The sequence below is a fragment of the Hyla sarda genome, chromosome 4, assembly GCF_029499605.1.
Source record: "Hyla sarda isolate aHylSar1 chromosome 4, aHylSar1.hap1, whole genome shotgun sequence".
Classification (NCBI taxonomy): Eukaryota; Metazoa; Chordata; class Amphibia; order Anura; family Hylidae; genus Hyla; species Hyla sarda.
Window position 1 is genome coordinate 7,905,770 of NC_079192.1, and position 18,094 is coordinate 7,923,863.

Sequence of the window (18,094 nt, forward strand, 5' to 3'; positions counted from 1 at the left end):
TTACCTTGCTATGTTCAACTGCATTGTCTTTTTCTTTTTACTCTTTTTTCTTTTTCATTTACAGATGAAATATTTGTATCAAGACTAACTTAATATTTAATGTATAATATATATATATATATATATATATATATATATATATATATATATATATATATATATATATAAGAAAAAAGAAAGATAGCCGGCACAACAGCCTAATACACGGGTGCACACTGCCATGGCATCAGAGTATACAAAAAAAGAGGATTGCAGCAGCACACATTGGTCAAAAAAATTGAGGCTCTTAGCGCACTTTTTGATCAAAACGTGTCCCCCATCCACCACGGGGAGGTGGCCTCATTTTTTTTGACCAATGTGTGCTGCTGCAATCCTCTTTTTTTGTATACTCTGATGCCATGGCAGTGTGCACCCGTGTATTAGGCTGTTGTGCCGGCTATCTTTCTTTTTTCTTGTGTGTACAATTCAGGGGGTAATGGCACCCTGTTTAGCTGTGCACCCCTCCCCCTTTCTCACAGGTGGAGTTTTAAATGGATCCAGCATGTCACCCAGTCAGAGGCTATATGCCCAGCAGAGGTGAGTGGATAGTTGAGTGTTAGGCTCAGAATTTGTGCTAGGTTCCCATCCTAAATGAGGCCACCTCCCCGTGGTGGATGGGGGACACGTTTTGATCAAAAAGTGCGCTAAGAGCCTCAATTTTTTTGACCAATGTGTGCTGCTGCAATCCTCTTTTTATACATATATATATATATATATATATATATATATATATATATATATGTATATAAATTTAATGCATTTTTATCTTTGCAACATCTAAAACTTTCCTTATTAAATTCTTCCCAATGTATAATTTGTTCTTGGCTTAAAGTTTACAAAGAAATCACAACATGGACATGGACATGAGCAATAAAGAAAGACTGTTTATTTTATTACGTGTACTTTTCTTATTTATTTTGTTTTAAGTTTACTTTGTACATTTTTTTTGTGATTTCAATTTACCGATCCATTTAGGAACATTTTTGGTGTTGATATTTAATTTGTAAACCTTGATCTTATTTAAGAAACCTACAAAAATATTCTTAGAATAATATAATAAATATTCTTAGAATAATATAATAAATATTATTAGAATAATATAATAAATATTCTTAGAATAATATAATAAATATTCTTACAATAATAAATATTCTTACAATAATATAATAAAGAATCCTGCAATAATATAATAAATATTCTTAGAATAATATAATAAATATTCTTAGAATAATATAATAAATATTCTTAGAGTAATATAATAAATATCCTTTCAATAATATAATAAACATACTTACAATAATATAATAAATATTCTTACAATAATATAATAAATAATCCTGCAATAATATAATAAATATTCTTAGAATAATATAATAAATATTCTTAGAGTAATATAATAAATATCCTTTCAATAATATAATAAACATACTTACAATAATATAATAAATATTCTTACAATAATATAATTAGAGATGAGCGAACTTACAGTAATTTGATTCGTCACAAACTTCTCGGCTCGGCGGTTGCTGACTTTAGCATAAATGAGTTCAGCTTTCAGGTGCTCCGGTGGGCTGGAAAATGTGGATACAGTCCTAGGAGAGAGTCTCCTAGAACTTGATGGACTTTAGTCTTTTTTCAACCTTATGAACTATGTTACTATGTTTTCCAGCCCACCGGAGCACCTGAAAGCTGAATTCATTTATGTAGGCTAAGGTCCGCAAACGCCGAGCCGAGAAGTTCTTGACGAATCAAATTACTGTAAGTTCGCTCATCTCTAAAAATAATAAATATTCTTACAATAATATAATAAATATTCTTAGAGTACCGTATATACTTGATTATAAGCCGAGTTTTTCAGCACGATTTTTCGTGCTAAAAAGGCCCCCCTCGGCTTATACTCGAGTGAACTCTCCTTCTCAGTGGTCTTCAACCTGCGGACCTCCAGATGTTGCAAAACTACAACTCCCAGCATGGGAAGCTAGGGTGAGCTGGTCCGGGCCATCTATGCTGCAGGGACCATCCAGTGGGGAGGGTAAGTTGTTGCGGGCTGTCCATTTTAAGCGGGGGGCCCTCTTCTCCACGCTTTGGGCCCGGCCCCGGACTAGTGACGTTGCCTTGACGACGACGCACAGGGATGTTCATGCGCAATGACCCTGTGCGTCATTGTCAAGGCAACGTCACTAGTCCGGGGCCGGACCCGAAGCGCGGAGAAGAGGGCCCCCGGTGAAAATGGACAGCCTGCAATGACTAACCCTCCCCACCACATGGTCCCTGTAGCATAGATGGCCCGGACCAGCTCACCCTTCCTTCCCGCCGAGGGGAGGTGAATACATAACAAAAAGGGGGGGTGGGCTGGATGATGACGAAGGCCGCAGTGGTCTTCAACCTGCAGACCTCTAGAGGATTCAAATATACAAAACTATGTCCGGGCATGCTGGGAGTTGTAGTTTTGCAACATCTGGAGGTCCGCAGGTTGAAAACCACTGATGAAGGGATTGACAGGCGGTGATGATGAAGGGGGGGGATGATGACTGGGGTCTGGATGATGACATGGTGGGATGATGTATTTCCCACCCTAGGCTTATAGCCGAGTCAAAAACTTTTCCTGGGTTTTTGGGGTGAAATTAGGGGCCTCGGCTTCTATTCGGGACGGCTTATACTAGAGTATATACGGGTAATATCATAAATATTCTTACAATACTACAATAAGTATAAATATTCTTAGAGTAATATAATAAATATTCTTACAATAATATAATAAATATTCTTACAAATTATATAATAAACATTGTTCAGATTGCTTGGAGCGGGCGTCAGGGTTGTGATGTTATGGCTACTCCCCCTCGATGCAAGTCTATAGGAGGGGGCATGGTAAATTTAAGTTGCTTCACCGAGATCACAGGGGTCTCAGCAGTGGTACCCCATGATCAGACATCTTATCCCCTATCCCTTGGGTTACAATCCAGCTCTGCAATTAAGCTACGGAGAACAATATCTTCTGAACTACTGGACATATTTCTGTAAGAGACCCCTCACAATACACCTGTTCATTCACACTACAATGTTTTGGGTTTAGACTGTCAGTTTCCCTTTAAAAACACAGCTCATTTTGCCATTAAGACATTGAGCAACCAATTGTACTTTGTAATGTCTCATAAAGTCTCCGTAATTTATAATTTTTCCATTTTTATGGTGTTTCATTTTTACAGAGTAATAACATGTTCTCTTTATCTTTAAAAAACAAAACAAAAAAGAAAACATATTTTTATTATTTTATGTGTACTTTTCAAGTATTCACAGTTCAGATTCCTAACATTGAATAAGGATATGTCATTGCATAGTATTATTTAGCGTTATCAGCGATCTGTTGGCAGAAGATCGGAGTCAAATGTGCACAAAGCAGGTGAGAGGACCTTTGGCGGGCAAAAGAAATTATGTTGTGGTTGTGCCGATCGGTTAGGGACTGTGTCATTGTAGCGTTTAAGTGTTGTGACCATTATTGATGAAAGAACCTAAAGGGTTATGACGGGGAACGGCAAGTCGTCACTTACAGTCTATGAAGCAAACAAACTGACGCTTAATACTTAAATGTACCGTATATACTCGTGTATAAGCCGACCCGAGTATAAGCCGAGGCCCCTAATTTCAACCCAAAATCCCAGGAAAAGTTATTGACTCGAGTATAAGCCTAGGGTGGGAAATACATCATCCCCCCTGTCATCATCCAGACCCCCGTCATTAACATCCTCATCATCATCACCGCCTGTCATCATCCAGACCCTCATCATCATCACCTGTCATCATCCCCTTGTCATCATCCCACACACCCCCCTTCATCATCCCCTTGTCATCATCCCCACCCCCCTTCATCATCCCCTTGTAATCATCCCACACCCCCCCCTTCATCATCCCCTTGTCATCATCCCCACCCCCCTTCATCATCCTCTTGTCATCATCCCACACCCCCCCTTCATCATCCTCTTATCATCCGCCCTCAGTGGTCTTAAACCTGTGGACCTCCAGAGGTTTCAAAACTACAACTCCCAGCAAGCCCGGGCAGCCATCGGCTGTCCGGGCTTGCTGGGAGTTGTAGTTTTGAAACCTCCGGAGGTCCGCAGGTTGAAGACCACTGCGGCCTTCAACATCATCCAGCCCCCTCTCACCCCCCTTTAGTTCTGTACAGTACTCGCCTGCGCTCGGCGCTGGTCCGGTGCTGCAGGACTGTCCGGTGAGGAGGTCGTCCGGTGGGATAGTGGTTCCGGGCTGCTATCTTCACCGGGGAGGCCTCTTCTAAGCGCTTCGGGCCCAGAATAGAGGCGTTGCCTTGACGATGACGCAGAAGTACGTTGGTAATGAACGTACCTCTGCGTCGTTGTCAAGGCAACGTGACTATTCTGGGGCCGGGCCCGAAGCGCTTAGAAGAGGCCTCCCCGGTGAAGATAGCAGCCCGGAACCACTATCCCACCGGACGACCTCCTCACCGGACAGTCCTGCAGCACCGGACCAGCGCCGAGCGGAGGAGAGTACTGTACAGAACTAAAGGGGGTGAGAGGGGGCTGGATGATGTTGAAGGCCGCAGTGGTCTTCAACCTGCGGACCTCCGGAGGTTTCAAAACTACAACTCACAGCAAGCCCGGACAGCCGTTGGCTGCCCGGGCTTGCTGGGAGTTGTAGTTTTGAAACCTCTGGAGGTCCACAGGTTGAAGACCACTGCAGGTGGAGAGTTCACTCGAGTATAAGCCGAGGGGGGTGTTTTCAGCACGAAAAATCATGCTGAAAAACTCGGCTTATACTCGAGTATATACGGTACGTCCTGGTGTGTTAACTACTAGTGTTGCTCGCGAATATTTGCAATTCAAATTTTATTCGTGAATATCGCATATTCGCGAATATAGCACTATATATTCGTAATTTACAATATTCTTCTTTTTTTTTTCCAGTACACATCACAGTGATCATCCCTCTCTGCTTCCAGCTTGTGTAGTGTAAAGAAGGCTCTAATACTACTGTGTGAAAATTCGCACATGTAAACTTTCGCAGATGCGAAAATCAAGCACGAATATTACAAATATGCGAATTTAGCGAATATATGACGAACAGTCGTCCATATATTCACGAAATATCGCAAATTCTAATATGACCTATGCCGCTCAACACTATTAACTACCAGGGCTCCAGGACGTACATTTATGTCCATTGTCCTGAAGAGGTTAAACACATAATTTTCAAATCTAAATATATTGATTTAACTACATTTTCTTACCTTTGTCTCTTTTAAGGTTCAGCCTATTTTATGTCCTAGAACAATCTATGACTGTGATACCATAAGATCAAAATGTTTGTTCAAATTATGGGAACAACTATGGGATGTTACAACGTCAGCATCGTGGCTGATATGATTCTTTTAGGTTTTCAAAATATTGAAAGCTTAACAAACATTTTCTTCTTTCTTCTGCTCCTGATCATCTTCTGTGTGACCATCTGTGGGAACCTCCTGATCATCGATGTGGTGTCGTTCAGCCGATCCCTCCACTCCCCCATGTACTTCTTCCTCACACAACTTTCCTTCTCAGATATCCTTCTCTCCACCACTATAGTACCCAACATGCTCCGTGTCGTGCTGTATAAAGGAATCTCAGTATCTTTTATTGGATGTTTGATACAATTCTATGTTTTTACAGCCTCAGAATCTATAGAATGTCTACTTTTGACCATAATGGCCTATGACCGGTACCAAGCCATCTGTAACCCTCTACATTATACCAGAGTCATGACTCTCTCATTTTGCGTAAAGACAGTGCTGTTCTTTTGGTTGTTTATTGTTGCCATGATCTTGATGCTCTCAATAACAATAAGTCGCCTGCGGTTCTGTGGGCCAAACCTCATTGACCATTTCTTCTGTGATTTTGACCCTTTACTTGAACTTTCCTGCTCAGATACATTTATAGTAAAGATGGAAAGTCAGCTATTATCTGTTCCTACAGCTATTTGCCCAATCACTGTGATTATGGTTTCATATGCCTATATAATCCGCACCATACTGAAAATCCCATCTGTGACTGGGAGGCAGAAGACCTTCTCCACCTGCAGCTCTCACCTGGCTGTGGTTTCCTTATACTATGGGTCTCTTATTAGTATCTATTTATTTCCAAATATGAACAGTGCAAAAAAAATTCTCTCCTTGCTATACACGGTTGTCACTCCCCTTCTGAACCCTGTAATATATAGCTTAAGAAATAAAGACATTAAGCAGGCTTTACTAAGAATTCTGAGCAATAAGTCCAAAATATTTTCAAAAGAACTTTAGAGAAAAACATAGATGTCATGCACCGAAGTAGCCACAAGGGGTATTTAAAAATAGACAGCCAGAAAAAAATGTAAATGGGAAAAATCAAAAATAACTTTATTGATACAAACATGCAAAAATACAAACTATTAAAAACAATTAAAAAGAGGATAATGGAGGGTTAACTCAGAGATACAACTCTATAGGGAGAAAGGACAAGGTGGAGTTCCACAAAAAAGTCCCTAATATGTGTGTACAAAATAGAGGTATAAAAATAGAGGTGGAATTAAAGGGGTTCTCCAGTGTATAACCCATTTATTTATTTTTTAAATCAACTCGTGCCAGAAAGTTAAACAGAATTATAAATTACTTCTATTTTAAAATGTTAATCCTTCCATTATTTATCAGCTGCTGTATACTACAGAGGAAGTTGTATTTCTTTCTGGAATTCTTTTCAGTCTGACCACAATGCTCTTTGCTGACCCCTCTGTCCATGTCAGGAACTGTCCAGAGTACAAGCAAATCCCCATAGCAAACCTCTCCTGCCCTGGACAGTTTCTGATATGGACAGAGGTGTCAGCAGAGAGCACTGGGGTCAGACTGAAAAGAACTCCAGAAAGAAAAGAACTTCATGTGGAGCATACAGCAGGTGATAAGTACTGGGAAGATTAATATTTTGAAATAGAAGTAATTTACAAATCTGTTTAACTTTTTGTCACCAGTTGATTAAAAACAAAAAATTAAACTGAAGTACCCCTTTAAACCATCTAAACATGCCTATTCCAAGTAGAACCCTCTAAGCATGCCTATTCCAAGTGGAAGCATGAAAACACAGTAAGGCCTCTTTTACACTGTCATTGCTTCCTGTCAAGAATGGCCGTTAAAAGTCTCTGTTTTTTTTTTTTTTTTTTTTGGGGGGGGGGGCTTTAACCCCTTAAGGACACATGACGTACTGGAACGTCATGTGTCCACTCCCGATCTATAACGCGGGGCCACGGCGTGGCCCCGCGTCATAGCGGTTCGGGCCTGGCCTCTAACAACGGCCGGGACCCGTGGCTAATAGCGCGCGGCATTGATCGCTGTGCCGCGCGCTATTAACCCTTTAGACGCGCCGTTCAAAGTTGAACGCCGCGTCTAAAGTGAAACCGAAAGCATGCCGGCTAGCTCAGTGGGCTGTTCGGGATAGCCGCGGTGAAATCGCGGCATCCCGAACAGCTGACAGGACAGCGGGAGGGCCCCTACCTGCCTCCTCGCTGTCCGATCGCCGAATGACTGCTCAGTGCCTGAGATCCAGGCATGAGCAGTCATGCGGCAGAATCATCGATCACTGGTTTCTTATGAGAAACCAGTGATCAATGTAAAAGATCAGTGTGTGCAGTGTTATAGGTCCCTATGGGACCTATAACACTGCAAAAAAAAAGTGCAAAAAAAAAGTGAATAAACATTATTTAACCCCTTCCCTATTAAAAGTTTGAATCACCCCCCTTTTCCCATAAAAGAAAAAACACAGTGTAAATAAAAATAAAAATAAACATAAATGGTATCGCCGCGTGCGGAAATGTCCGAATTATAAAAATATATCATTAATTAAACCGCACGGTCAATGGCGTGCGCGCAAAAAAATTCCAAAGTCCAAAATAGTGCATTTTTGGTCACTTTTTATATCATGAAAAAATGAATAAAAAGCGATCAATAAGTCCTATCAATGCAAAAATGATACCGTTAAAAACTTCAGATCACGGCGCAAAAAATGAGCCCTCATACCGCCCCATACACGGAAAAATAAAAAAGTTATAGGGGTCAGAAGATGACAATTTTAAACGTATAAATTTTTCTGCATGAAGTTATGATTTTTTCCAGAAGTGCGACAAATTCAAACCTGTATAAGTAGGGTATCATTTTAATCATATGGACCTACAGAATAAAGGTAAGGTGTCATTTTTACCGAAAAATGTACTACGTAGAAACGGAAGCCCCCAAAAGTTACAAAATGGCGTTTTTTTTTTCAATTTTGTCTCACAATGATTTTTTTTCCCGTTTCACCGTAGATTTTTGGGCACAATGACTGACGTCATTACAAAGTAGAATTGGTGGTGCAAAAAATAAACCATCATATGGATTTTTAGGTGCAAAATTGAAAGAGTTATGATTTTTTAAAGGCAAGGAGCAAAAAACGAAAATGCAAAAACGGAAAAACCCCCGGTCCTTAAGGGGTTAAAGGAGATCTGTAGTGCTCTGAACTTATCATCTATCCGAAGGATAGGGGATAAGTTATAGATCGCAGGGGGTCTGAGCACTGGGGCCCCTCGTGATCTCCTGTACGGGGCCACAGCAATGTACAGGAAAGGGGGCATTCCGTCCCCAATGACACGGTAGCCGGCACGCCCCTCCATGAATCCCATAGAGATACATGGAGGGGTGTGCCGGCTGCCAAAGGATAAGTTCAGAGCACCACATATCTCCTTTAACGGACGTTCTCGTGACAGGGAGCAATGGGCAGCAACAGGTCCTGACGGCTCCCTTTTACTATTATGGGGCTGTCAGGCGCCGTTGTTTTTTGACGGGAATAGCTGGAGAAAAGTACGGCACAAGCAGTAATTTTTCTCCCGCTATTTCTCCCGCTATTTCCCGCTACTGTGTGTTTGCGGAGATTGCTTCTCTTGTTAAAGGCACCACTGAGTTCCTTCTCAAATTAGAGGGGTTGAGCTAGCCTGAAGAGTGTATATTGGAGTCAATAGAAATGGAAAGATTGCATACAAGTATTCCGCAGGAGGGGGTCTAGAAGCAGTAAGATCCTTTTTGGAGTTGTCCAACAAAAGTCGGGAGTTCATTAATTTTATTTGTGGAGCCCGGGACTTAATTCTGTCATGCAACACCTTTACATTTGAGGATGTCTGGTTTTCGCAAATAAGAGGCATAACCATCTATATGTTGCTAGTTTTAAACATGATTTATCTTATCTTATATCTTTGTGACTGGCCTAAACACCACAAACGACATGGGCCAAAAATTTTCGTGAAAGATAGGGCCTAAGGAGATCAAGTTTTGGATGTACTGGTGAAATTAGAAGATGGGTATCTAGTCACGAAGGCCTTTTGCAAACCCCCAGCATGTAATGCCCTCTTACATCACTGTAGCTTTCATCCTGATCATGTGAAATCCGCGGTCCCATATGGACAGTTTCTGAGACTAAGACGGATTAACAGCAGAGAGTCAAATTACTTTGAGCAGGCTAATTAATTTAAAAATCTTATTTGGCTAGAGGGTAGCCTCCCAAGGAATTAGGGCAAGCTATGACCAAAGCTAGTTATCTGCCTAGATGAGAAGTATTGAGAAGGGGAAATAAGAAAAGACGAAAGAAAAACAGTAATATAGGGACAGGTAAAAGAAACAATGATCCTTTAGTTAGTGAACAGCAACGTACGACCCGGTTTTGTTTTACTTTAAAATTTAGCCCAATGGCAAATTTGATCAAAAAATCAATTAGAAATAATTGTTTCTGTTACAGAATGATACATATCTTGTAGAGTACACAAGAGAAGTCTCGTTGGTGTCATTTAGAAGAAGCAGAAATTTGAAAGATGAGCTTGTGCAGAGCAAATTGAGAGCGAGCAGACGAGATGAGAACTGGTTAGGTAGAACATTGAGCCCTCGGAATCATCATTGCAGCATATGTAACTGGTGTTAATTAGAGATGAGCGAACTTTTCAAAAATTTGATTCGGCCGATTCGCCAAATTTTCTGAAAAAGTTTGTTTCGATCCAAATTTATTCGCGGCGAATCGATATTAAAAAAAGGCTATTTCTAGCCTACATACAGCCTCTATAGGGGTATAGAACACTTTGCTGTGTCCTAAAACGCATATGGAGTGTGCTGGGGTAGTGAAATAATACTGTTATTCAGAATAGCATGCAGATTACCGGCATCGCTCTTAGAATCACTGCCGCACAGCAGCACAATGACAGAGCCTGGTGGTGGCATCAGTGTCAGGAGACCATATAGTGACTGAATTACATAGCGTGGACATGTTGGCAGCAAGAGGAGACCATTTAGTGGATGAATGGCACAGCGTGGAGTTGGCTGATGCACTAGTACACTGCACACCAGGGCTTCACAATCCCCCCCAAAAAAACAACACAATATATGACATTTTTGACAAAGATTTCTCATTGGTAGAACCCGCTATCCAAAAATGTGAAATTAACAGACCCAGGCCCAACCTCCACGGCATCAGTAACCCATATATTGCCTGAAGGACACAGCCTGAAGTTGGCTGATGCACCAGTACACACCAGGGCTTCACAATCCCCCCCCAAAAAAACAACACAATATATGAAATTATTTTCAGAGATTTATCATAGTTAGCACCCGCTATCCAAAAATTTTAAATTAAAAGACCCAATCCCCACCTCTGTGGCATCAGTAACCCATATATTGCCTGAAGGACACAGCCTGGAGTTGGCTGATGCACCAGTACACACCATGGCTTCACAATCCCCCCTCCAAAATCAACACAATATATGAAATTTTTGTCAAAGATTTCTCATTGGTAGCACCCGCTATCAAAAAATTTGAAATTAACAGACCCAAGCCCCACCTCTGTGGCATCAGTAACCCATATATTGCCTGAAGGACACAGCCTGGAGTTGGCTGATGCACCAGTACACACCATGGCTTCACAATCCCCCCTCCAAAATCAACACAATATATGAAATTTTTGTCAAAGATTTCTCATTGGTAGCACCCGCTATCCAAAAATTTGAAATTAACAGAACCAGACCCCACCCCTGCGACATCAGTAACCCATATATTGCCTGCATGACACAGCCTGGAGTTGGCTGATGCAAGAGTACACACCACGGCTTCACAATCCCCCCCCCCCCAAAAAAAAAAAACAACACAATATATTAAATTTTTGACAAATATTTCTCATAGGTGGCATCCGCTATCCAAAAATTAGAAATTTCCAGACCCAGGCCCCACCTCTGCGGCATCAGGAACCCATATATTGCCCGAAGGACACAGCCTGGAGTTGGCTGATGCACCAATACACACCCGGGCTTCACAATCCCTTCCAAAAAACAACAACATTTTAGAAACTTTTTAAAGAAATATCTTTCTGTAAGAACAAGCGCATATCCAACAGTTCACAAGACTCTATAATGCAGGACAGAACGCGCTCCACTGAACGGATTAGCGTGTCTCTATCTTTCATCGACCGGTGCTGGTAACCTGCTAACTCCCGGAAAGGTAAGCTGCCGCGAAGCAGGTGGTCTCCCCCGGGCACGTTTGGCTCCAGAATTTCCACTGCTGCCACACCACGCTGACTGCCAACCGTGCTACCGCCTTGCTGACTCAAGGGCCACCTGCAACTCTCTTCTCCCAATGATGAACCCCCTTCTCCTGAGATTGAGCAACAACAGGTGTGTTATGCCCTCAGATGCCGCAGGCGCGCTCCACTGAATGGATTAGGGTGTGTCCATCTTTTTTTGTAGCACCCGCAATCCAAAAATTTTATTCCCAGACCCAGGCCCCACCTCTGCGGCATCAGGAACCCATAGATTGCCTGAAAGACACAGCCTGGAGTTGGCTGATGCATCAGTACACACAGGGCTTCACAATCCGCCCCAAAATCAACAAAATTGTATATATTTTTTTCTACATTTACAACTTTGTGTAAGCTCAAGCGCATATCCAACATTTCAGAAGACTCTATAAGGCAGGACGGTGGACCACCCAAAGAGTTTCTTCTCAAAAATAATGAACCACACAATTGTTGAATTTAAAAAAAAATATTGAAATTCCTAGACCCTGGCCCCATCTCAGCTGCATCAGTAACCCATAGATTGCCTGAAAGACACAGCCTGGAGTTGGCTGATGCACGAATACACACCCAGGCTTCACAATCCACCCCAAAAAAACACAATTTTTTTTGAAATTGTCTGACAAAATACTTTTTTGTTAAAACAAGCACATATACAGCAGTTCAGAAGACTCTATAATGCTGGACGGTGGACCACCCAAAGACATTCTTCTATAATATAATAAACCACACAATATGTTCAATTTTTTTAAATAATTGAAATTCCAAGACCAAGGCCCCACCTCTGCTGCATCAGTAACCATTATATTGCCTAACGGACACAGACTGGAGTTGACTGATGCACGAGTACACACTACACACCCGTCACCCGGGCTTCACAATCCACCCCGACAAATTGTCCGACAAAATACCTTTTTGTTAAAACAAGCGCATGTACAGCTGTTCAGAAGCAGCCCAGAATTCAACACTAAGTGGGACAATCTATTAAGGGAGTAGTCCATAGACATTGTAAAACTTGTTATAGAAAGGAGAGAATAATTAGTCAAAGAATTAGACAAAGAAATTGAACAAATGAAAACTATTCTAGAAACATACACCATACATGAAGAATGTAGAAAATATGAGGACCTTACTATGAAACGTCTTGACAATCTAGAGAAATAAAGCACACAGAAAAAATCTAAAAAAATGTCTTGGCAAATTCAAAAAAATACATTATCTAACAAAAATGATGAGACGGATAAAATACAAGAACAACAAACAGAACAGATTAAAACAAAATATAATATTCCAACTCAAAATAGATTTGCCCCTCTTAACGAAATTAATAGTGACCATCATATTTTAGGGCGACAGAGAACAAGACCACCTTATCAGTCTCCAAAAAACCATTACAGATACAACCACCACAACCAATACCATCCACACAGACACTTTCCACAATATCACAACCAATATCATCCACACAACTATTCCCCACAACCCCACAGAAATTATCACAGATATCACCACACACATCAATCCTATCAACCACCCAGGACACCCAATACAACACGATACCCTCCCACAGTACGTCACTTACCCACACACAATCCAACACATTGTTCCCTAAAAACACAATTGATACAAGCCGCGATTCATCCCATTCCCCCCACTCCCACATTTCACATGAACACCCCAACAAAAAGAGGGTTAGAAGACAGAAACAAGCCACTACGAGGAACACAACCCCCACAAAAAATAGGGAAAACCAACTAGACAATTCCAATATCATATTTAATCTCAGCACAACATCTCTGACTGATACTCAGACTAAACTACTTAACAAAGGTTTAAAATTTGCAAAAAGTCAACCACTAAACAAATTTGATGCATTTTATATTTTATCAAACATCCCATAACTAACCCTACCACTCCCACCACCATTTATACCCGCACTAATTGCACTTTAAAATCCAAGTTTTACCCAAAACAAGAAGCAGGTGCAGATATCCTCACTTTCAAAAAAGCTGTAGAAGTGGATATTAGAAAATGAAACCTAAAAGCCAATTCAAAAAACAATATCACTTTTAAAGAAAAAAGGGCCATTTTAGAACTACAAAACAATAACAACATCACGATCCGCCCGGCAGATAAAGGGGGTGGCATCGTGATATTGGACACAGAAAAATATAAAAATGAATGCATAAGACAATTATCAGATACTCAAACATATACCAAATTGAAGTCAGACCCCACAGACGAATTTAGTAAAGAATTGAAAAAGTTATGCGATAATGCATTACAATCGGACATTATCTCATCAAAAGAATATGACTTTACTTTGGGGACACAGGAAAGACTACCTGTCTTTTACTGTCTCGCCAAAATCCACAAAGACTCCACCAACCCCCTGGTCGCCCCATTGTGTCAGGGATAAATTCATTAACATCCAATCTGTCCCAACTCATTGACCGTTTTCTTCAGCCTATCGTCCAAACTACAGAATATTATCTTAAAGACACTACCCAAGCCATACAGATATTAGAAAACATCAAATGGGAACCTGGATACACTCTAGTCTCTTTGGATGTGAGTTCCCTGTACACGATTATCAAACATACTGATGGCCTAGAAGCAGTCCAACATTTTTTAACTAAAGCAGACATTTTACCAGAACAGATAAATTTTATCCTTCAAGCCATTAATTTTATTTTAACCCACAATTATTTTTATTTCGAAAACAAATTTCATCTACAGGCCACCGGCACCGCCATGGGTACTAGATTGGCGCCCAGTTACGCAAACATGTTTATGGCAGCCTGGGAGGAACGATACATTACTCCCAGGATCGGCGCGGATCTCGTACTATGGCGGCGCTACATCGATGACACTGTTTTTATTTGGAAAGGCCCTAAATGTTTGTTGGAAGATTTTATCCAAGAAATTAATGTTAACAATTTTAACCAAAATTTTACCCCCCATATAAGCACAGGCACTTTAGAATTCCTTGATCTTTGAATCCCTATAGATATACCTAAATTAACCTGCAGTACGTACCATAAGCCTGTAGCCAAAAATAGTTTTATCCTTTTTAACAGTTGCCACCTACCCAGGTGGCTTTTAAACGTTCCAATGGGCCAGTACCGCAGGCTTAAAAGAAACTTTACTTCACAGACTAAATTTGAAGAAGAAGCTCAAACTCTTACTGACAAATTCTTGGAGAAAAACTATCCAAAAAACATTTTAGATAAATCTTTTAACCAAATTCGTATTTTAGATAGATCATCAATTTTTATTCCTAAAGAAAGAGATCCATTATCACAAATTGACGATCCAAAAATAATTTTACCGTTTAACAAAGATTATAAAAAAATTTAAAGGATCATCAAAAACAACTGGCATTTTTTAATGAAGGATAAAATCATCGGACAAAATATCCCCTTGCATCCACCCATAGTTTAAACTAAAGCCCCAAATCTGGGCATCCAAGTCGCCCCTACTGTCAGACAACCAGTGGCGTCTCCAGCATTCAAATTTAGGGGGGGCACATGGGGGGCCAGTGACAAAAGTGGGGGGGCAATTTTAAAATGTGTGTATGTGTATATATATATATATATATATATATATATATATATATATATATATACACACACACATATATATATATATTTATATATATATATATATATATATATATATATATATATATATATATATATATAAACACACAATGATTTTTTTTCCGTTTTTGCCATAGATTTTTGGGTAAATGACTGATGTCATTATAAAGTAGAATTGGTGGTGCAAAAAATAAGCCATCATATGGACTTTTAGGTGCAAAATTGAAAGGGTTATGATTTTTAAAAGGTGAGGAGGAAAAAACTAAAGTACAAAAACGGAAAAACGCTCGGACCTGAAGGCGTTAAAACTTTTGGACACTACCATCAACTTTGATAGCGGAATCTAAAGTGTTAATGTCAGACATCAGCCTGATTGGTGATGTCTGGCATTAGCCGAGGGTTCTAGCTAATGATTTATACACCACAGTGGGAGCAGGCACTGTGCGTACACATACGCCTTGTGTCCTTAGGGCTCATTTACACGGATGGATCCCCAGCATATTTTACGCTGCGGATCCCCCGACAATGGACCCTACAGTGCTGCCTCCATCTGTGCCTGCTCATACCGGCAATCCTCCGCTACGAGCAGACACGCTTTGATGTGTATACTCGCACACATCGCGGCTGCTCTCGGCCTAGTTCAGAGAGCGGGAGGAGCGGCCATGATGTGCACGAGTATACACATGAAAGCGTGTCTGCTCGTAGCGGAGGATTGCCGTTATGATCAGCACAGATGGAGGCAGCACTGTAGGGTCCATTGTCGGGGGATCCGCAGCGTAAAATACACTGCGGATCCACCCCTGAATGAGCCCTTAGGATACGCTCACACGTACAGGATCTGTTGCATATTTTCTGCAGCTAATTTTGCTACCTATTGATGCTAATGGGTTGCAAAATCAGCTGCACAAAATATGCAGCAAAAATATGCAGCAGATCCTGAACATGTGAATGTACCCTTGAGGGGTTAATGAGGGGTTAATGTGTTCACATGTTATCCTTCCAGAGGGGTCACTTTCCCTCCTCCAGTGTCCACAGATCTCCAACAGGTCACAATACCAGAACAATTTATGGAAAAATCGCGGCAAAAATTGCGCTGTTTTACCGCGATTTACGAAAAATCGCTGTAAAAGCGCGCAATTTTCCCCAAAAATTGTTGTGATAATGTGGCCTGTTGGTGACCTGTGGACACTAGAGGAGGGAAAGTGACCCCTCTGGACTGCTACCATACACATGACCCAGCCCCAGGATATACTGCTGATCAGGGGGGAGAGGGAGGACACGGGACATCACTCACCTCACATAAAGCAGCCGCTCTGCTGTGTGACCTGTCAGCTCTCGTCCCGTCCTCTCCTGTGCTGGGGGCGGAGCCATCAATGTATCGGGACATCCCTATTTATTTTAAATTGGGGGGGGGGGCCCAAGGGGGGGCACGGCCCTAGCGACGCCACTGCAGACAACCAACCAATCCCAAAACATCATCCACATGAACTTGCTCAGCTTGTAAAATTATCAACTTCCCCAAAAAAGTCACTGAAATAAAAACAAAATCCATCAGACCTCTTTTTCCTAGCCATCCAAAATGTAAGAAGATGTTGGTGAGGTGGGGACTACATTATGAAGATGTCCAAAGCAGAATCAAGAAAGATTTTTGATTTTGATACCATAATTCCAAGAGGATTGAACGCAGAACTTGAAGTCTTTGGGTTCCTTTGATCTCATCTTGCGGCGTGGCTCTCCCTCACGACCCGTCACTGGTTGGCCGTTTATCAACCCAGTGACGGCCCTTGGGGGTGACCTCCCCAAGACTATCTACAGAACCTGTCTATGGACCTCTCCTTTGAGTGCCCCCTCCCTGCTTTACTATATATATTTTTATATCATATACATCTAATTCTGTATCCATTTCCATTCCTATGAATAACCATATTTTTATTAATTAATTTTAATTTTTTATTAATTATTTTTTTATACATTTTTATTAATTTTTATTAGTTTTTATTAATTTTTATAAAAAAAAATCATTCCCACTGCGGCTTAATTTTATACACACTTATTTTTCTACAATACACATTATAAATTACATATTCATGTATCATTTACATTATCATATTTTGTATTGCAGTTGGTCACTTTTTTATCAACATTTTTCACATAACTTTTTGGGAATTTTATTGTCCATATTTTTTCGCATGTTTCCCTCTATGGTTCGTTTTAACTCAAATCTTTATCCATAGTGTATTTTTACACATACCCAAATACCATTATTTTCTCTTCTTCATTATTCTACACATCCCATCTGACACTCATATATCTAATTCTCCATCTCTATCCTTATGTTTTCCTTTCTATTTTTCTATTCCCATTCTCTATCTGGATACATTACTCTTTTTACAACACAATTGAAACTGCCAGTCTCCACATTTTCTTCTTTTCCAATCAGTATTACATCACTGTAAGGATACTATATAAAATTAGCCTTTTCACCCTTTATCCATACTTATAGCTACTCAAGAAAAGGCCCGCGGCCTTGAAACACGTCTAGCCCAATATCTGCACCTTATCCATAAGTGTATATCACTTTAAACAGACCGTATCTGCCATATTCCATTTGCAACAGCTGGATGCCCGCGATTCCGGGACCACTGCTGCACGCGCGCTGTTAGCGCCTTATTCACACGTGCAACCTGCACCACCTGTTACCTGCATCCACTCACAGCCCCGGTTGGCAGAGTTACTCCTGGACATCATCCTTCCCAAGGCCGGTCGCCTCCCGTGCCAGCCCAGGACACTCGGACCCCCGGAGACTCAGCCACTCACCCAGCATACCACTCAGACGGGCACCGA

The 18,094-nt window shown here is 41.0% G+C and overlaps 1 protein-coding gene across 1 annotated transcript; it reads left to right on the forward strand.

Annotated features, from left to right (window-relative positions):
- The first annotated feature begins 5,401 nt into the window (after positions 1-5,401).
- On the forward strand, positions 5,402-6,346 carry LOC130367201 (olfactory receptor 11L1-like). The gene has a single exon (XM_056569606.1). It carries the CDS (start codon positions 5,402-5,404, stop codon positions 6,344-6,346), a length of 945 nt encoding a protein of 314 aa, XP_056425581.1.
- The last annotated feature ends 11,748 nt before the right edge of the window (positions 6,347-18,094 follow it).

Coding starts and splice junctions, on each gene's coding strand:
- LOC130367201 (XM_056569606.1), top strand. CDS start 5,402: ATGGGATGTTACAACGTCAGCATCGTGGCTGATATGATTCTTTTAGGT.